At 47.1% G+C, this 20,109-nt stretch overlaps 2 protein-coding genes across 2 annotated transcripts; both read right to left on the reverse strand.

Annotated features, from left to right (window-relative positions):
• Nucleotides 1-3,393: 3,393 nt before the first annotated feature.
• Nucleotides 3,394-8,034, reverse strand: PPP1R14A (protein phosphatase 1 regulatory inhibitor subunit 14A). Its single transcript, XM_056510389.1, has 4 exons — nt 7,732-8,034; nt 3,976-4,056; nt 3,828-3,860; nt 3,394-3,519 (listed from the first exon to the last, which is right to left on the reverse strand). Exons 1-4 carry the CDS (start codon nt 7,957-7,959, stop codon nt 3,427-3,429), a joined length of 435 nt encoding a protein of 144 aa, XP_056366364.1. The 5' UTR covers nt 7,960-8,034; the 3' UTR covers nt 3,394-3,426.
• A 2,653-nt stretch (nt 8,035-10,687) lies between these two features.
• On the reverse strand, nt 10,688-19,512 carry SPINT2 (serine peptidase inhibitor, Kunitz type 2; the record flags this gene model as incomplete). The annotated part of the gene is made up of 5 exons (XM_056510850.1): nt 10,688-11,348; nt 11,772-11,813; nt 14,611-14,781; nt 16,710-16,748; nt 19,305-19,512. Coding segments are annotated over 5 exons (606 nt in total), but the record flags the coding sequence as incomplete, so codon positions are not given.
• Nucleotides 19,513-20,109: the final 597 nt, after the last annotated feature.

A 20,109-nucleotide genomic window follows, 5' to 3' on the forward strand; every position in this document is an offset into this window, starting at 1 on the left:
GATTTTGGGGGGTCCCAGATCAATTTTTGGGGGGTCCTGGGGGGATTTTGGGGAAAATTTGGGATTTTTGGGGGGTCTGGAAGTAATTTTGGGGGGAAATTTGGGATTTTGGGGAAAATTCTGGGGGGATTTGGGGAAAATTTGGGGGATTTTGGGGAAAAATTGAGGGATTTTGGGGGAAATTTGGGATTTTGGGGGAAATTTGGGATTTTGGGGGATCCCAAATCAATTTTTGGGGCTCCTGGGGGGGGATTTTGGGGAAATTTTGGGATTTTTGGGGGATCTTGGGATGATTTTGGGGGAAATTTGGGATTTTGGGGGATCCCAAATCAATTTTTGGGGGGTCCTGGGGCGATGTTGGGGGAAATTTGGGGATTTTGGGGAAAATTTGGGGGAGTCTGGGGGGGATTTGGGAGAAATTTGGGGGAAAATTTGGGATTTTGGGGGGTCCCAGATCAATTTTGGGGGGTCCTGGGGGGATTTTGGGGAAAATTTGGGATTTTTGGGGGGATTTTGGGGAATCCTGGGGGAAATTTGGGGAAAATTTGGGATTTTTGGGGGGTCTGGAAGTGATTTTGGGGGAAAATTTGGGATTTTGGGGAAAATTCTGGGGGGATTTGGGGAAAATTTGGGGGATTTTGGGGGGAAATTTGGGATTTTGGGGGATCCCAAATCAATTTTTGGGGGGTCCTGGGGGAGATTTTGGGGGGAAATTGGGATTTTTGGGGGATCCTGGGGTGATTTTGGGGGAAAATTTGGGATTTTAGGGGGTCCCAAATCAATTTTTGGGGCTCCTGGGGGAGATTTTGAGGAAATTTTGGGGGGTTCTGGGGGAAATTTGGAGGAAATTTGGGATTTTGGGGGGTCCGAAATCAATTTTGGGGGGTCCTGGGGGGATTTTGGGGAAAATTTGGAATTTCGGGGAAAATTCTGGAGAGATTTGGGGAAAATTTGGGATTTTGGGGGGTCTGGAAGTGATTTCGGGGGGAAATTTGGGATTTTGGGGAAAATTTGGGGGAGATTTGGGAGAAATTTGGGATTTTGGGGGGTCTGGATGTGATTTCGGGGGGAAATTTGGGATTTTGGGGAAAATTTGGGGGAGTCTGGGGGGGATTTGGGAGAAATTTGGGGAAAATTTGGGATTTTGGGGGGGGTCCAAAATCAATTTTGGGGGGTCCTGGGGGAATTTTGGAAATAATTTGGGGGATTTTGGGGAGTCCTGGTGGATTTTGGGGGGTCCCAGATCAATTTTGGGGAGTCCTGGGGGGAATATTTGGGAAAAATTTGGGGGAAATGTGGGGGAATTTTTGGGGGGATTTTGGGGTTCTCAGATCAATTTTGGGGTTCCTGGGGGAGATTTGGGGGGATTTGGGGGATTTTGGGGGAAAAATTGGGATTTTGGGGGGTCCAAGACCAATTTTGGGGGGTCCTGGGGCGATTTTGGGGGGAAATTTGGGATTTTGGGGAAAATTTGGGGGAGTCTGGGGGGGGATTTGGGAGAAATTTGGGGGAAAATTTGGGATTTTGGGGGGTCCCAGATCAATTTTGGGGGGTCCTGGGGGGGATTTTGGGGAAAAATTGGGATTTTTGGGGGTTCTGGAAGTGATTTTGGGGGAAAATTTGGGATTTTGGGGAAAATTCTGGGGGGATTTGGGGAAAATTTGGGGGATTTTGGGGGGAAATTTGGGATTTTGGGGGGTCCCAAATCAATTTTTGGGGCTCCTGGGGGGGATTTTGGGGAAATTTTGGGATTTTGGGGGATCCTGGGGTGATTTTGGGGGAAATTTGGGATTTTGGGGGGTCCCAAATAAAATTTGGGGGGTCCTGGGGGAGATTTTGAGGAAATTTTGGGGGGGGTCTGGGGGAAATTTGGGGAAAATTTGGGATTTTTGGGGGGTCCTGAGGGGATTTTGGGGGGTCCTGGTGGAACTTTTTTTGGGATTTTGGGGTTCTCAGATCAATTTTTGGGGTTCCTGGGGGGATTTTGGGGGGAAATTTGGGGGAAATTTGGGATTTTTGGGGGTCCCAGATCAATTTTGGGGAATCCTGGGGGAGATTTTGGGGAAATTTGGGATTTTTGGGGGGTCCTGGGGGGTGATTTTGGGGAAAATTTGGGGGATTTTGGGGGGAAATTTGGGATTTTGGGGGGTCCAAAATAAATTTTGGGGGGTCCGGGGGGTGATTTTTGGGAAAAATCTGGGATTTTTGGGGGGTCCTGAGGGGATTTTGGGGGGAAATTTGGGGGATTTTGGGGGAAATTTGGGGGATTTTGGGGGGTCCTGAGGGGAATTTTTGGGGAATATTTGGGGGGATTTGGGATTTTGGGGATCCCAGCAGAAATTTGGGGGGTCCCCGGGGGGATTTTGGGAATAATTTGGGGGATTTTGGGGGCTCCTGGTGGAAATTTGGGGGAAATTTGGGATTTTTGGGGGGTCCTGGGGGGATTTTTTGGGGAATTTTGGGATTTTTGGGGGGTCCTGGGGGGATTTTTGGGGAATTTTGGGTTCTCGCTTTGGGGTTTGTTGTTTTTTTTTTTTTTTTGCCCAATTTTGGGTTTTTTCCGCCCAAATTTTCGCGGGGCCTCAGCAGGAAATGGGGGAGGGGGAGGGGCGGGGTGGGGGAGGGGCGGGGTGGGGGAGGGGCGGCGCTTCCTGCCCGGATGGTCCCAAAATATCCCAAAAAATCCCAAAAAAATCCCAAAATTTCCCCATAAAATCCCCGAAATATCCCAAAAAAATCCCCAAAATATCCCAAAAAAAATCCCAAATTTGATCTCAGAAGTCCCAAAATGTCCCAAAATCTCCCCAGAATGTCCCGAAAAATCTCAAAATGTCCCAAAAATGCTCCAAAATATCCCAAATATCCCCAAAAAATCCCCAAAATATCCCAAAAAATCCCCAAAAAGTCCCAGAATGTCCCAAAATTTCCCTAAAATATCCCAAAATTTCCCTAAAATATCCCAAAATATCTCAAAAAATCCCAAAATATTTCAAAATGTCCCCAAATCTCCCCAAAAATGGCCCCAAAAATCACAAAATATCCCAAAATTTCCCCATAAAATCCCAAAATATCCCAGAAAATCCCCAAAATATCCCCAAAAAATCCCAAAATATCCCAAAATGTCCCAAAAATCCCCCCAAAACCCCCAAATTTATTTTTATTTTTATTTTTTTGGGCTCTCCCCTCCCTCCCCTCCCCCATCCCAAATTTTTCCTTCACTGGGGAGAGGGGAAATGTGACAAAAAAAAAAAAAAAAACCAATTTTTTTTTTATTATTTTTATTTCTAATATCCCAATTTTTTTTTTAATTCATCCCGAATTTTTTTTCAGGAGTCGCCAAATTTTTTTCGGTCCCTCTCAAAAAATTTTTTTTGGGGTCCCCCCACCCTAAAATTTTTTTTTTTTTTTTTTTTTTTTTGGGGGGGGTCAGGGCGGTTCCTCATTTTGGGGGGGGGGTCTCTGGAGCTGCCGCTGTTTTTGGAGCCCCTTGAGCTGCGCCAGGAGCTGCTCGATGAATTCCTGCGATTAATTAATCTCTAATTAATTAATTAATTCCTTCATTAACCCCGCCCCCCTCCCCCCCCAGCGCCCCTCCCCCTCCCCAAAATTTCCGGAAATTCGCTGCCCGAATTTTTTTGCCTTTTAAAGTCCGGACTTGAAACCGGAGCTGCGACAACAACAAGAGCGCGGGGCGGGGGGGGAGGGGAATTTGGGATTCCCAAAAAAAAAAAATTCCTAAAATTCTCCTCCAAAAAAAAAAAAAAAAAATCCCAGAATTAAAAAAAAAAATAAATAAAAATAAAATTTAATTTTTTTTTTTTTGTTACCTGCGTGTCAGCGGGGCAGGAGCTCAGGATGGTCTAAATAGGGGGGATGGGCTCATTAATTAAATTATTAATTAAATTAATTAAAAATTAATTAATTAAAGGTGGGGGGAGCTCCAAAACTCCCAAAATTTGTCCCCAAAATTCCCACCTGGAGTTTCCGGGCTCGCTCCTGGTCCGTGTCCAGCTCCAGCAGCTCGTCGATGTTCACCTCGTCGGGAATGTCCCCCTCCTGTGGGGGAGGGGCGCCAGTGTCCCCAACCCCCCCCCCCAGCGTCCCCAAATTCCTCCCGGTGTCCCCAACCCGCCCCTCCCCCCGCCGGGATGTCGCGGCTCGGCCCCTCCCCCACCCTCTGCCCGTTCCCACGGTGGGGGGGAGGGGGAGATTGCTCTGTGGGACCCTCGGGTGTCACCGTCACTGTCACCGTTACTGTCACTGTCACTGTCACTGTCACCGTCACTGTCACTGTCACACTGTCACTGTCACCGTCACTGTCACTGTCACACTGTCACTGTCCCGGTTCCGGTCCCAGTCCCGGTTCTGTTCCCAGTCCCATTCCCGGTCCCGGTTCTGTTCCCAGTCCCATTCCCGGTCCTGTTCCCAGTCCCATTCCCAGTCCCATTCCCAGTCCCATTCCCGGTCCCGGTTCTATTCCCGGTCCCATTCCCGGTCCCATTCCCGGTTCTATTCCCGGTTCTGTTCCCGGTTCCGTTCCCGGTCCCGGTTCTGTTCCTAGTCCCAGTCCCGGTTCTGTTCCCGGTCCCATTCCCGGTTCTGTTCCCAGTCTCATTCCCGGTCCCATTCCCGGTCCCGTTCCCGGTCCCGGTTCTGTTCCTCGTCCCATTCCCCGTCCCGGTCCCAGTCCCGGTCCCGGTTCCGTTCCTCGTCCCATTCCCCGTCCCGGTCCCGATCCTCCCAGTCCCCGTCCCATTTCCGTTCCCGGTTCTGTTCCTGGTCTTATTCCCGGTCCCATTCCCGGTTCTATTCCCGGTTCCGTTCCCGGTCCCGGTTCTGTTCCCAGTCCCATTCCCGGTTCTGTTCCTGGTCCTATTCCCGGTCCCATTCCCGGTTCCGTTCCCGGTTCTATTCCCAGTCCCATTCCCGGTCCCATTCCCGGTTCTATTCCCGGTCCCATTCCCGGTTCTATTCCCGGTCCCATTCCCGGTCCCATTCCCGGTTCTATTCTCCCATTCCCGGTTCCGTTCCTGGTTCTATTCCCGGTCCCATTCCCTGTTCTGTTCCCGGTTCTATTCTCCCATTCCCGGTTCCCTTTTCCCCATTCCCTGTTCTGTTCCCGGTTCTATTCCCGGTCCCATTCCCGGTTCTATTCCCGGTTCCGTTCCCGGTTCTATTCCCGGTCCCATTCCCGGTCCCGGTTCTGTTCCCAGTCCCATTCCCTGTTCTGTTCCCGGTTCTATTCCCGGTCCCGTTCCCGGTCCCAGTTCCTTCTCCCGGTCCCGGTCCCATTCCCAGTCTCATTCCCGGTCCCCATCCCAGTTCCCATTCCCGGTACCATTCCCGGTCCCGGTCCCGTTCCCGGTCCTCATCCCAGTCCCATTCCCGGTACCATTCCCGGTCCCGGTCCCGTTCCCGGTCCCCATCCCAGTTCCCATTCCCGGTACCATTCCCATTCCCGGTCCCGGTCCCGGTCCCCATCCCAGTCCCATTCCCGGTACCATTCCCGGTCCCGGTCCCGTTCCCGGTCCTCATCCCAGTTCCCATCCTGGTCCCAGTTCCATTCCCGGTACCATTCCCATTCCCGGTACCATTCCCATTCCCGGTCCCGGTCCCGGTCCCCATCCCAGTCCCATTCCCGATCTCAGCTCCTTCTCCCAGTCCCAGTTCCATTCCCGGTCCCGGTTCTGTTCCCGGTCCCATTCCCAGTCCAGGTTCCCATCCCGGTCCTGGTCCCTTTCCCGGTCCCGGTTCTGTTCCCGGTCCCATTCCCAGTCCAGGTTCCCATCCCGGTCCTGGTCCCTTTCCCGGTCCCGGTCCTCATCTCGGTCCCAGCCCCATCCCAGTCCCGTTCCTGGTCCCAGTCCCAGTCCTGGTATCATTCCCGGTCCCGGTTCTGTTCCCGGTCCCATTCCCGGTTCCGTTCCCGGTCCCAGCCCCATCCCAGTCCCGTTCCTGGTCCCAGTCCCAGTCCTGGTCCCTTTCCCGGTCCCGGTTCTGTTCCCGGTCCCATTCCCGGTCCCCATCCGGGTCCTGGTCCCAGTCCCGGTTCCCATCTTCATCCCATTCCTGATCCGTTTCCCGGTCCCCATCCCGGTCCCGGTTCTGTTCCCGGTCCCATTCCCGGTCCTCATCTCGGTCCCAGTCCCAGTCTGGGTCCCCATCCTGGTCCCGGTCCAGTTCCCGGTCCCCATCCTGGTCCTGCTCCCAGTCCCGGTCCCCGTCAGTCCCGTTCCCGGTCCCAGTCCAGCTCCCCATCCCGGTCCCGTTCCCAGTTCTGGTCCCATTCCCGGTTCTGTTCCCGGTCCCCGTCTCGGTTCCGGTCCCGGTTCTGTTCCCGGTTCCGGTTCTGTTCCCGGTCCCGTTCCTGGTCCTATTCTCGGTCCCCATCCTGGTCCTGGTCCCGTTCGCGGTTCTGATCCCATTCCCGGTCCCGGTTCTATTCCTGGTCCCATTCCCGGTTCTGTTCCTGGTCCCATTCCCGGTTCTGTTCCCTGTCCCATTCCCAGTCCCAGTCCCCATCCCGGTCCCGGTTCCGTTCCCGGTCCCCAGTCCCGGTCCCGGTCCCGATTTTGGTCCCTGCTCCCTCTCCCTGCTCCCTGGTCCCGTTCCGGGTCCTGGTCCCGGTCCCGGTCCATTTCCCAGTCCTGTTCCCGGTCTCTTCCAATCCCACTCCTCGTTCCCTTCCCCGGTCCCGGTCCCGGTCCCGGTCCATTTCCCTTTCCGAATCTCACTCCCGGTCCCAGTTCGGTTCCCGGTCCATTTCCAGTCCCGTCCCTGATCCCCGGACCCATCCCCATCCCAATTCCGGGTCCCGGTTCGGATCCCCGGTACCTTCCCGGCGCCTCCATCCCAATTCCCGGTCCCGGTTCTGTTCCCCGGCGCCTCCATCCCAATTCCCGGTCCCGGTTCTGTTCCCCGGTACCTTCCCGGTGCCTCCATCCCAATTCCGGGTCCCGGTTCTGTTCCCCGGTACCTTCCCGGTGCCTCCATCCCAATTCCCGGTCCCGGTCCCGGCCCATTTCCCACCCTGCTCCCGTTTCTGATCCATCCCCGGCAGAACTTCCCGAGCCTCCATCCCCACCCCCAATTCCCGGTCCATTCCCGGTGCCGGTCCCGGTTCCCCTGCCCCATCCCCAATTCTCGGTCCCAATTCCCGGTCCAATCCCGGTTCCGGTCCCCGTCCCCGGTACAGCTCCCCGAGCCTCCCGCCGATCCACTGCTCCGTGTCCATCCCGGTCCCGGTTCCCAGTCCCGGTTCCCGATCCCGGTTCCCAGTTCCCGGTTCCCCTGCCCCATCCCCGGTCCCGGTGCCGGTTCCCCTGCCCCATCCCCAATTCCCGGTCCAATCCCGGTTCCGGTACCCGTCCCCGGTACAGCTCCCCGAGCCTCCCGCCGATCCACTGCTCCGTGTCCATCCCGGTGCCGGTTCCCAGTTCCCGGTTCCCGATCCCGGTTCCCAGTTCCCGGTTCCCCTGCCCCATCCCCGGTCCCGGTGCCGGTTCCCCTGCCCCATCCCCAATTCCCGGTCCAATCCCGGTTCCGGTACCCGTCCCCGGTACAGCTCCCCGAGCCTCCCGCCGATCCACTGCTCCGTGTCCATCCCGGTCCCGGTTCCCAGTCCCGGTTCCCGATCCCGGTTCCCAGTCCCGGTTCCTTTGCCCCATCCCGGTGCCGGTGCCGGTTCCCCTGCCCCATCCCCAATTCCCGGTCCAATCCCGGTTCCGGTACCCGTCCCCGGTACAGCTCCCCGAGCCTCCCGTCGATCCACTGCTCCGTGTCCAGCCTCCTCTGCAGCTCCTGCCGGTTGTACTTGACCGTGACCCGCGCCGAGCGCCGCTGCACGCCGGGACTGCGGCCCGGGGACCCCCGGCCCGGTTCGAGCCCCCCCGGGGACCCCCGGCCCGGTTCCAGCCCCCCCCGGCCCTGCCGGTGCCGCCCCACCCGGTTCGCCGCCATCGCTCCGGTCGCGGCTCCGGGGCGGCCGCCGGGGGTAGGGGGCGAGGGGGCGGGGCTTAAATGGGTGTGGCGTGGGCGGGGCTTAAACAAGGACCGCCCACATGTCCAAATAAGGGATGGGCGGGGCCTAAAGGGCGGGGTTTAAATGGGGAAACCCCCCCTTAAGTCCCTATAGCCCCCCCATAGACACTGAGGGGCGGGGCTTAAATAAGGACCGCCCACATGTCCAAATAAGGGATGGGCGGGGCTTAAGGGGCGGGGTTTTAAATGGGGAAACCCCCCCAGAGACCCCCCTTGAGTCTGCAGAGATTCCCAGACCCCAAAATTCCCCCAAATCCTCTCAAAATCCCCCAAAATCCTCCCAAAAAACTCTTCAGACACCAAAATCCCCCAGACCCTAAAATCCCCCAAAATCCCCAAACCCCCCCAAAACTCCACCAGACTCCAAAAACCTCCCAAAATGCCCCCAAAACTCCCCAGACCCCAAATCCCCAGAAGGGTTTTTTTTGGGTGGAATTTGGGATTTTTTTTGTCAGGGGAGTCTGGGATTTTTTTGGTGGGGAAATTTGGGATTTTATTTGGGGGGATTTGGGATTTTTTCAGGGGAATTTGGGATTTTTTCAGGGGAATTTGGGATTTTTTTGGGGGAGGGAGATTTGGGAATTTTTGGGAGGGAAATTTGAGATTTTTGGGGCAGGATTTGCGATTTTTGGGTTGGATTTGGGATTTTTTGGGTGGGGAATTTGGAATTTTATTTGGGGGGATTTGGGATTTTTTCAGGGGGATTTGAAATTTTTTTGGAGGGATTTGGGATTTTTTCAGGGGGATTTGAGATTTTTTGGGGGAATTTGGGATTTTTTTGGGGGAGGGAGATTTGGGATTTTTGGGAAGGAAATTTGAGATTTTTGGGGCAGGACTTGGGATTTTTTTGGGGGGATTTGGGATTTTTTTGGTGGGGAAGTTTAGGATTTTATTTGGAAGGATTTGGGATTTTTTCGGGGGGATTTGCGATTTTTTTAGGGAGGGAGATTTGGGATTTTTTGGGAGGGAAATTTGAGATTTTTGGGGCAGGATTTGCGATTTTTGGGTTGGATTTGGGATTTTTTGGGTGGGGAATTTGGAATTTTATTTGGGGGGATTTGGTATTTTTTTAGGGGGATTTGGGATTTTTTGGGGGGATTTGGGATTTTTTCAGGGGGGTTTGGGATTTTTTTTTGGTGGGGAAATTTAGAATTTTTTTGGGGGGGGATTTGAAATTTTTTTCAGGGGAAATTTGGGATTTAATTGGAGGGGATTTGAGATTTTTTCAGGGGGGTTTGGGATTTTTTTTGAGTGGGATTTGGGATTTTTTTGGTGGGGAAATTTGGGATTTTATCTGGGGGGATTTAGGATTTTTTCAGGGGAATTTGGGATTTTTTTTGGGGAAGGAAATTTGGGATTTTTTGGGAGGGAAATTTGAGATTTTTGGGACAGGATTTGGGATTTTTTGGGAGGAGATTTGGGATTTTTTTGGAGGGGATTTGGGATTTTCTTCAGGGGGATTTGGGATTTTTTTGGGGGGATTTGGGATTTTTTTTTCGAGGGGAAATTTGGGATTTTTTTTGGTTGGGGGGAGGGGATTGCTCAGGAATTTGGGGGTGCTGGGATTCGGGGCTGGTTCCAATTTTCCCTTTATTCCAACAAAACCCTGGAACGTACAAAACCCTCCCCAAATCATCCCCCAAGCCCAAAATCCTCTCGATTCCACCCAAAAATCACAAACTCCCCAAAAAAATCACAAACCCCCCCTCCCCCAAAAAACACACAAAAATCACTGGGACCCCCCCCCCCCAAAAAAAATCCAAACCCAGGTAGGAAAAGGGGGGCATGCCTCAAATTGGGGGGATTTTGGGGATTTTGGGGATTTTTTTGGAGGGTTTTTTGGGATTGTTTTATTTTGGAGGGGGGGACAAGGATTCCCACCCTCTTTTCCCCAAATTCTCCAGATTTTTAAATTTTCCCTACAAAAATCACTAAAAATCACCCGGGGGGGCGGAGCACGGATCATTATCAGGAGGGGGTTTGTGGAAACTTTTGGGATTTTTTGGGGGATTTTTTTGGGATTTTTTGGGGGGTTGTTGGGGATTCCCACCCTTCCCCAAAATTTCACGATTTTTTAAAAATTTTCCCTACAAAAATCACTAAAAATCACCCGGGGGGGGGCGGAGCACGGATCATTATCAGGAGGGGGGTTGGTGAAATTTTTGGGATTTTTTGGGGGGATTTTTTGGGGATTTTTTGGGGAATTTTTTGGGGTTTTTTTGGGGGGGTTTTGCTGATTCCCACCCTTCCCCAAATTTTCCCCATTTTTAAAATTTTCCCTACAAAAATCACTAAAAATCACCTGGGGGGGCAGAGCACGGATCATTATCAGGAGGGGGTTTTGGGGAAATTTTTGGGATTTTTGGGGGATTTTTTCGGGATTTTTTGGGGGTTATTGGGGATTCCCACCCTCTTTTCCCCAAAATTTCCCCATTTTTTAAAATTTTCCCTACAAAAATCACTAAAAATCACCCGGGGGGGGGGGCGGAGCACGGATCATTATCAGGAGGGGGGTTGGTGAAATTTTTGGGATTTTTTGGGGGGATTTTTTGGGGATTTTTTGGGGAATTTTTTGGGATTTTTTGGGGGGTTTTTGGGGGGTTTTTGCTGATTCCCACCCTTCCCCCAATTCTCCCCATTTTTAAAATTTCCCTACAAAAATCACTAAAAATCACCCGGAGGGGGCAGAGCACGGATCATTATCAGGAGGGGGTTTGGGGGAAATTTTTGGGATTTTTGGGGGGATTTTTTTTTGATTTTTTGGGGGATTTTTTGGGGTATTTTGGGGGGTTGTTGGGGATTCCCACCCTTCCCCAAATTCTCCCCATTTTTTAAATTTTCCCTACAAAAATCACTAAAAATCACCCGGAGGGGGCAGAGCACGGATCATTATCAGGAGGGGGGTTGGGGTGATGTTTTTGGGGGATTTTTTGGGGATATTTTTGGGGAATTTTTTTGGGTTTTTTTTGGGGGGTTGTTGTGGATTCCCACCCTCTTTTCCCCAAATTCTGATTTTTTTTTCTTTCTTTTCCCTACAAAAATCACTAAAAATCACCCGGAGGGGGCAGAGCACGGATCATTATCAGGAGGGGGGTCGGGGTGATGTTTTTGGGGGATTTTTTGGGGCTATTTTTGGGGTGTTTTGGGGGTTTTTGGGGGGTCTCAGGCAGGGTAGGGATCCTTCATCAGGCACTCGCGATCCTCGGGGCTCGGCGGCGCTCGGGGCGTCCGGCGGCAGCGGCGAAGGGCGAGGCTGAGAACTGAGCCCAGGGCGGCGCCCAGGGCCAGCAGCCCCCCAAAAACGGCCCCTGGGGACACAAATTGGGACATTGGGGACATTGGGGACATTGGGGACAGTGGGGGGATTGGGGACATTGGGGATTGGGGACATTGGGGGTGGCACCAAACCAGGGCCAGCAGCCCCCCAAAAACGGCCCCTGGGGGAGGAATTTGGGGGGTCAGGGACATTGGGGACATTGGGGACATTGGGGACAGTGGGGACATTGGGGACATTGGGGGGATTTGGGACATTTGGGATATTGGGGACATTAGGGGGACACTGGGGACACTGGGGGGATTGGGGGGATTGGGGGACATTGGGGACATTTGGGACATTTGGGGACATTTGGGGACATTTTGGGAAATTTTGGGGACATTTGGGGACATTTTGGGTTTTGGGACATTGGACATTTTGGGGACATTTTGGGACATTTTGGGGACCCAAATTTCACCTTTTGAAGAGAAGAATCTCCGGAACTCGGCGCCGAGATCATCTGGGAGGGAAAAGAGAGAAAATGGGAATTTGGGGAAATTTTTGGGGAATTTTGAACAGAATTTGGTGGAATTTGGGAAAAAAATTTGGAGAAAAGTTTTGGGAATTTTGGGCAGGATTTGGAGGAATTTTGGGGAAAATTTTTGGGATTTAGGGCGGGATTTTTGGGAATTTTGGGGAAAATTTGGGGGAGATATTGGGAATTTTGGGGGAAATTTTGAAGAATTTTGGGCAGGATTTGGGGAATTTTGGGGAAAATTTTTGGGAATTTCGGGACAAATTTTGAGGAATTTTGGGTGGGAGTTTTGGGAATTTTGGTGAAAATTTTTGGGAATTTCTGGGTAAATTTTGAGGAATTTTGGGAAGGATTTGGGGAATTTTGGGGAAAATTTTTGGGAATTTTGGGGGAAATTTTGAGGAATTTTGGGAGAGATTTTTGGGAGTTTTGGGGAAATTTTTGGGAATTTTGGGGGAAATTTTGAGGAATTTTGGGGGAAATTTTGAGGAATTTTGGGCAGGAGTTTTGGGAATTTTGGGCGGGATTTGGGGAATTTCACGGGGGATTTTTCAGATTTTGAGGGGAATTTTCAGGACGGATATTTTTGACTTTTGGGGGAGATTTTTGGGCCGAATTTTTTTTTAATTTCGAGATGATTTTTTTTTAATTTGGGGATGAATTTTTTTGGATTTTGGGGACGGATTTTTTGGATTTCTGGGATGATTTCAAAGCGGATTTTTTTAAATTTTGAGATGAATTTTTTTACATTTGGGGCTGGATTTTTTTGGATTTTGGGCCGCATTTTTATTTCAAGGCCAATTTTGAGGTGGATGTTTTCGAATTTCGGAATTAATTTTTTTGAATTTGGGGCTGAATTTTTTTTTTATTTTGGGGCTGAATTTTTTTGAATTTGGGCTGAATTTTTTTGTGAATTCAGGACAGATTTTTTTTTTAATTTGGGGCTGAATTTTTTTTTAATTTGGGGATTAATTTTTTTTTAATTTGGGGATGAATTTTTTTTTAATTTGGGGATGGATTTTTTTGGATTTTGGGATGAATTTTTTTCAGTTTGGGGCTGATTTTTTTTTTAATTTGGGGATGAATTTTTTTGAATTTGGGGCTGATTTTTTTTTTAATTTGGGGATGAATTTTTTTGAATTTGGGGCTGATTTTATTTTTAATTTGTGACTGAATTTTTTTTAATTTTGGGATGAATTTTTTTTAATTTGAGGCTGGATTTTTTGGAATTTCAGGACAGATTTTTTTTTTAATTTCAGGACGGATTTTTTTATAATTTTGGGATTAATCTTTTTTTAAATTTGGGGATGATTTTTTTTATTTCATGGCCGATTTTGAGGCGGATTTTTTCAAATTTGGGGATGAATTTTTTTGGATTTTGGGCTGGATTTTTTTGAATTTCAGGACGGATTTTTTTTTTAATTTGAGGCTGATTTTATTTGAATTTGGGGCTGATTTTATTTATTTTTGGCTGACCTGGGCGGGGCCGGCAGCGCCGCAGACACTCCTGCTCATCCCGGGGCTCGTTGTGTTTGGAATTTCGGGGGGATTTTTGGGGAGGATTTTTTGGGGAGGATTTTTTGGGGAGGATTTTTTGGATTCTGGGCTGGATTTGGGGCTGATTTTATTTAATTTTTAATTGAATTTGGGCTGACCTGGGCGGGGCCGGCAGCGCCGCAGACACTCCTGCTCGTCCCGGTGGTTGTAATGTCGGGGTAGATTTTTTGGGGTGGATTTTTTGGGGTGGATTGTTTGGATTCTGGGCTGGATTTGGGGCTGATTTTATTTAATTTTTGATTTATTTTGGGCTGACCTGGGCGGGGCCGGCAGCGCCGCAGACACTCCTGCTCGTCCCGGTGCTCGTTGTGTTTGGAATTTCGGGGGATTTTTGGGGTGGATTTTTTGGATTCTGTGCTGGATTTGGGGCTGATTTGATTTAATTTGGGGCTGATTTTATTTGAACTTGGGGCTGATTTGATTGAATTTGGGCTGACCTGGGCGGGGCCGGCAGCGCCGCAGACACTCCTGCTCGTCCCGGGGCTCGTTGTGTTTGGAATTTCGGGGGGATTTTTTGGGGTGGATTTTTTAGGGAGGATTTTTTGGATTCTGGGCTGGATTTGGGGCTGAATTTTATTTATTTTTGGCTGACCTGGGCGGGGCCGGCAGCGCCGCAGACACTCCTGCTCGTCCCGGTGGTTGTTGTGTTTGGAATTTCGGGGGATTTTTGGGGTGGATTGTTTGGATTCTGGGCTGGATTTGGGGCTGATTTTATTTAATTTTTAATTTAATTTGGGCTGACCTGGGCGGGGCCGGCAGCGCCGCAGACACTCCTGCTCGTCGCGGTGGTTGTAATTTCGGGGGGATATTTTGGGGAGGATTTTTGGGGTGGATTGTTTGGATTCTGGGCTGGATTTTGGCTGATTTTATTTAATTTTTGATTTAATTTGGGCTGACCTGGGCGGGGCCGGCAGCGCCGCAGACACTCCTGCTCGTCCCGGTGCTCGTTGTGTTTGTAATTTCAGGGGGATTTTTTGGGGTGGATTTTTGGGGAGGATTTTTTGGATTCTGGGCTGGATTTTGGGCTGATTTTATTTAATTTTTAATTGAATTTTGGCTGACCTGGGCGGGGCCGGCAGCGCCGCAGACACTCTTGCTCGTCCCGGTGGTTGTAATTTCGGGGTGGATTTTTGGGGTGGATTTTTCGGATTCTGGGCTGGATTTTGGCTGATTTTATTGAATTTGGGGCTGATTTTATTTAATTTTTGATTTAATTTTGGCTGACCTGGGCGGGGCCGGCAGCGCCGCAGACACTCCTGCTCGTCCCGGTGGTTGTTGGCGTTGCCCCGGCAGCCACCGTAGGTGAATTCCCGGCAGGATTTCTCCTCGGGGCTGTAGTACCAGCGCGGGAACGCGGCGCGGCACGGGCCGGTCACCGGCGGCGCTGAGCACGGCTCTGGGGGGAAAATAAAAATGTAAATCAAAATAAAAAATCAAAATAGAAATAAAAATGAAAATTGGGGTTCAGGGGGAAAAAAATAAAAAAAAAATCGTGAAAATCGGGGTTCAGGGGGCTGAGCACGGCTCTGGGGGGGAAATAAAAATGTAAATAAAAATAAAAAATCAAAATAGAAATAAAAATTAAAATTGGGGTTCAGGGGGAAAAAAACAAAAAAAAATCATGAAAATCGGGGTTCAGGGGGCTGAGCAGCACTCTGGGGGGGAAAATAAAAATATAAATAAAAATAAATAATCAAAATAGACATAAAATAAAAATCGGGGTTCAGAGGGGAAAAAAACAAAAAAAAAATCATGAAAATCGGGGTTCAGGGGGCTGAGCACGGCTCTGGGGAAAATAAAAATATAAAAATAAAATAGAAATAAAAATATAAAAATCAAAATAAAAATATAAATTAAAAAAATACAAATAAATAAATAAATAAATAAATAAATAAATAAAAATCAAAATAAATAAATATAAAAATCAAAATAAATAAAAGTAAAAATCAAAATCAAAACATAAATAAAAATAAAAATAAAACTCGGGGTTCAGGGGGCTGAGCAGGGCTCTGGGGGGAAATAAAAATAAAATCAAAATCAAAATCAAAATCAAAATAAAAATAAAAAATAAATAAAAATAAGAATCAAAATAAAAAAAATTTAAAAATAGAAATAGAAATAGAAATAAATAAAAATAAAAATAAAAATAAAAATAAAAATAAAAATAAATAAGAATCAAAATTAAAAAAATTAAAAAATAGAAATAGAAATAGAAATAAATAAAAATAAAAATAAAAATAAAAAAAAAAAATAAAAATAAAAATTAAAAAAAAATAAAAATAAAAATAAAAATAAAAATAAAAATAAAAATAAAAATAAATAAAAATAAGAATCAAAATTAAAAAATTAAAAAATAGAAATAGAAATAAATAGAAATAGAAATAGAAATAGAAATAGAAATTAAAAAAATAAAAATAAAAATAAAAATTAAAAAAATCAAAATAAAAAAATTAAAACATAAAAATCAAAATCAAAAATAAAAATAAAAATAAAATAAAAATAGAAATAAAAATAAAAATAAAAAATAAGAAAATAAAAATAAAAATTAAAAATATCAAAATACAAAAAATTAAAAAATAAAAATAAAAATATAAATAAAAATATAAATCAAAATCGAGGTTCAGGGGGCTGAGCAGTGCTCCGGGGAAATCAAAAATAAAAATAAAAAAATAAAAAATATAAATATAAATATAAATATAAATATAAATATAAATATAAATATAAATATAAATATAAATATAAATATAAATATAAATATAAATATAAATATAAATATAAATCAAAATCGGGGTTCAGGGGGCTGAGCAGCGCTCTGGGGGGAAATAAAAATATAAAAATCAAAATCAAAATATAAATTAAAAAATATATAGATAAATAAATAAATAAAATAAAAATAAAAATAAAAATAAAAATAAAAATAAAAATAAAAATAAAAATAAAAATAAAAATAAAAATAAAAATAAAAATAAAAATAAAAATAAAATTGGGGTTCAGGGCGGCCAAATCCACCCAAAACTCAGAAACTGCCGTAAAAATTCTGAATTTTGGGTTTAATCAGCCCCTGGTGTGTCCAAAAATCTGAATTTCTGATTAAATTGGTGCCAAATTCAGTCAAAATTCAAAATTTCTGATTAATTTGGTGACAAAATCCCAGAAAATTCAAAATTTCTGTTTAAATCTGGCCCCATTCCTTTCAAAATTCAAATTTTCTGATTAAATTGGTGCAAATTCTGTTTAAAATTTAAATTTTTCTGCAGAAATTGGCCCCAAAATCCCCAAATTTCCCCCCAAATCCTCCCCCAACCCCCCAAAATCCGGATTTACCTGCGGAGGTGGAATTGGCGGGGGCAGGGCCGGAAGGAGCTGGGGGAAAAATGGGAAAAAATGGGAAAAATGGGAAAAATGGGAAAAATGGGGAAAATGGGGAAAATGGGGAAAATGGGAAAAATGGGAAAAATGGGAAAAATGGGAAAAATGGGAAAAATGGGAAAAATGGGGAAAATGGGAAAATGGGGAAATGGAAAAAATGGGGAAAATGGGGAAAAATGGGAAAAATGGGAAAAATGGGGAAAATGGGGAAAAATGGGGAAAATGGGAAAAATGGGGAAAATGGGGAAATGGGAAAAATGGGAAAAATGGGAAAAATGGGGAAATGGGAAATGGGAAAATGGGAAAATGGGAAATGGGAAAAATGGGGAAATGGGAAAAATGGGAAAATGGGAAAAATGGGAAAAATGGGAAAAATGGGGAAAATGGGGAAAATGGGGAAAATGGGGAAAATGGGGAAAATGGGAAAAATGGGAAAAATGGGAAATGGGGAAAATGGGAAATGGGAAAAATGGGAAATGGGGAAATGGGGAAAATGGGGAAAATGGGGAATGGGAAAATGGGGAAAATGGGAAAAATGGGAAATGGGGAAATGGGAAAAAATGGGGAAAAAATGAGAAAAATGGAAAAATGGGAAAAATGGGGAAAATGGGAAAAAATGAGAAAAAAATGAGAAAAAAGGGAAAAATGAGAAGAAAAAAAAGAGAAAAAATGAGAAAAAATGAGGAAAAATAAAGAGAAAAAAAAGAGAAAAAAAGAGAAAAAATGAGGAAAAAGAAAGAGAAAAAAATGAGGAAAATGAGGAAAAATAAAGAGAAAAAAAGAGAAAAAAAGAGAAAAAAAGAGAAAAATGAGGAAAAAGAAAGAGAAAAAAAATGAGAAAAATATGAGGAAAAAAGGGAAAAATGAGAAAAAAAAGAGAAAAAATGAGAAAAATGGGGAATAAAAAGAGAAAAATGGGAAAAATGGGAAAAAGGGGAAAATGGGAAAGAATGGGAAAAAATGGTGGAAAAGGGAAAAATAAGAAAATGGGAAAAAATTAGAATAATGAGAAAAAATTGAGAAGAAAGGGAAAAAATGGGGAAAAAAAAGAAAAAAAGGAAAAAATGGGAAAAAAGGGAAAAATAAGAAAAAAGGAGAAAATGAGAAAAATGGGAAACATGGGAAAAATGGGGAAAAAATCAGAAAAAATGGTAAAAATGTGAATAATGAGAAAAATGGGGGGAAATGGGGGAAAAATGGGGAAAATGGGAAAAAATTGAAAAAATGGGAAAAAAGGGGGTAAATGGGAAAAATGGGAAAAATGAGAAAAAGGAAAAAATGGGGAAAATGGAAAAAAGGAAAAAAATGAGAAAAATGGGGAAAATGTGAATAATGAGAAAAATGGGGGGAAATGGGGAGGAAAAGGGAAAAATTAGAAAAAATGGGATAAATGGGAAAAAAGAGAAAAAAATGGGAAAAAATGGGGGGAAATTGGAAAAAAAAGAGAAAGCAATGAAAATTATTATTATTATTATTATTATTATTATTATTATTATTATTATTATTATCATTATTATTACCATTATCATTATCATTATTATCATTATTATCATTATTATCATTATTATCATTATTATCATTATTATCATTAAAGATTATTTTAAAAATTCCCAAAATTCTCACAACTGTTCCCGGTGCTCTCCTGGTGTCCCCCCTGGTCCCTCCCGATATCCCCCGACATCTCCCGATATATCCCGATATCCCCGACATTCCCGACATTCCCGTGCTCACCGCTCCCCCCGCAGCTTTCCCGACACTCCCGCTCGCTCCCGAAGCTGTTCCCGATATTCCCGACATTCCCGATATCCCCCGATATATCCCGATATCTCCCGATATCCCCCGATATATCCCGATATATCCCGACATTCCCGTGCTCACCGCTCCCCCCGCAGCTCTCCCGGCACTCCCGTTCGCTCCCGAAGTTGTTCCGATATTCCCCGATATATCCCGATATTCCCGATATCCCCCGATATATCCCGATATATCCCGACATCCCCGTGCTCACCGCTCCCCCCGCAGCTCTCCCGGCACTCCCGCTCGCTCCCGAAGTTGTTCCGGTATTTCCCGACATTCCCGATATCTCCCGATATTCCCGACATCCCCCGATATATCCCGATATCTCCCGATATCCCCCGATATATCCCGATATCCCCCGATATATCCCGATATCCCCGACATCCCCGTGCTCACCGCTCCCCCCGCAGCTCTCCCGGCACTCCCGCTCGCTCCCGAAGTTGTTCCGGTATTTCCCGACATTCCCGATATCTCCCGATATTCCCGACATCCCCCGATATATCCCGATATTCCCCGATATCTCCCGATATTCCCGATATCCCCCGATATATCCCGATATATCCCGACATTCCCGTGCTCACCGCTCCCCCCGCAGCTCTCCCGACACTCCCGCTCGCTCCCGAAGCTGTTCCGGTATTCCCCGACATTCCCGATATCTCCCGATATTCCCGACATTCCCGATATCTCCCGATATCCCCCGATATATCCCGATATCCCCCGATATATCCCGATATATCGCGACATTCCCGTGCTCACCGCTCCCCCCGCAGCTCTCCCGGCACTCCCGCTCGCTCCCGAAGTTGTTCCGGTTGCCGCCGCAGCCGCCGAACACGAAACTCTCGCAGCTCCCGGCGGAGGCGTTGAAAAACCAGCGCGGGATGGAGGCGCGGCAGCGGCCGGTGAGCGCCGGTAACCGGCACCGCTCTGGGGACAGACCCGTTACCGACCCCAAAAAACCCAAAATTCACCCCAAAATCCAGCCCAGTTCCGGTAACCGGCACCGCTCTGGGGAGGAGACCCGTTAGAGACCCAAAAAACCCAAAATTCACCCCAAAATCCAGCCCGGCGCCGGTAACCGGCACCGCTCTGGGGGACAGACCCGTTAGGGACCCCAAAAAAACCAAAATTCACCCCAAAATCCTTCCTGGGACACCCCGAAAATTCGGGATCTCCGCCAAACCCCGTCCTGGGACCCCCCAAGGATCTTCCAGACCCTCCCCCCCAAAATTCCTCCTGAGACCCCCACCCCAAAATTCGGGACCTCCATCAAAAATCCGGGATTTCCCCCAAATCCCTCCTTGGGATTTTGGACCCTCAAAATCCTTCCTGGAACCACCCCCCCCCCAAACTTCTCTGGGACACCCAAAAATTCAGGATCCCCCCCCTCTCAAAATTCGGGATCCCCCAAAAATTCGGACCCCTCCCCAAAATTCGCGACCCCCCCCCTCCCCAAGATTCTGAGCCCCCCTCGAGACCCCCCAAAATCCCCTAAATCCCCCCAATCCCTCCCTGAGCCCCCAAAAAAACCCCCCAGGACCCTCCCCAATCTCCCCTCCCCCCC

This window comes from Oenanthe melanoleuca, chromosome 25 (genome assembly GCF_029582105.1).
Source record: "Oenanthe melanoleuca isolate GR-GAL-2019-014 chromosome 25, OMel1.0, whole genome shotgun sequence".
Lineage (NCBI taxonomy): Eukaryota > Metazoa > Chordata > Aves > Passeriformes > Muscicapidae > Oenanthe > Oenanthe melanoleuca.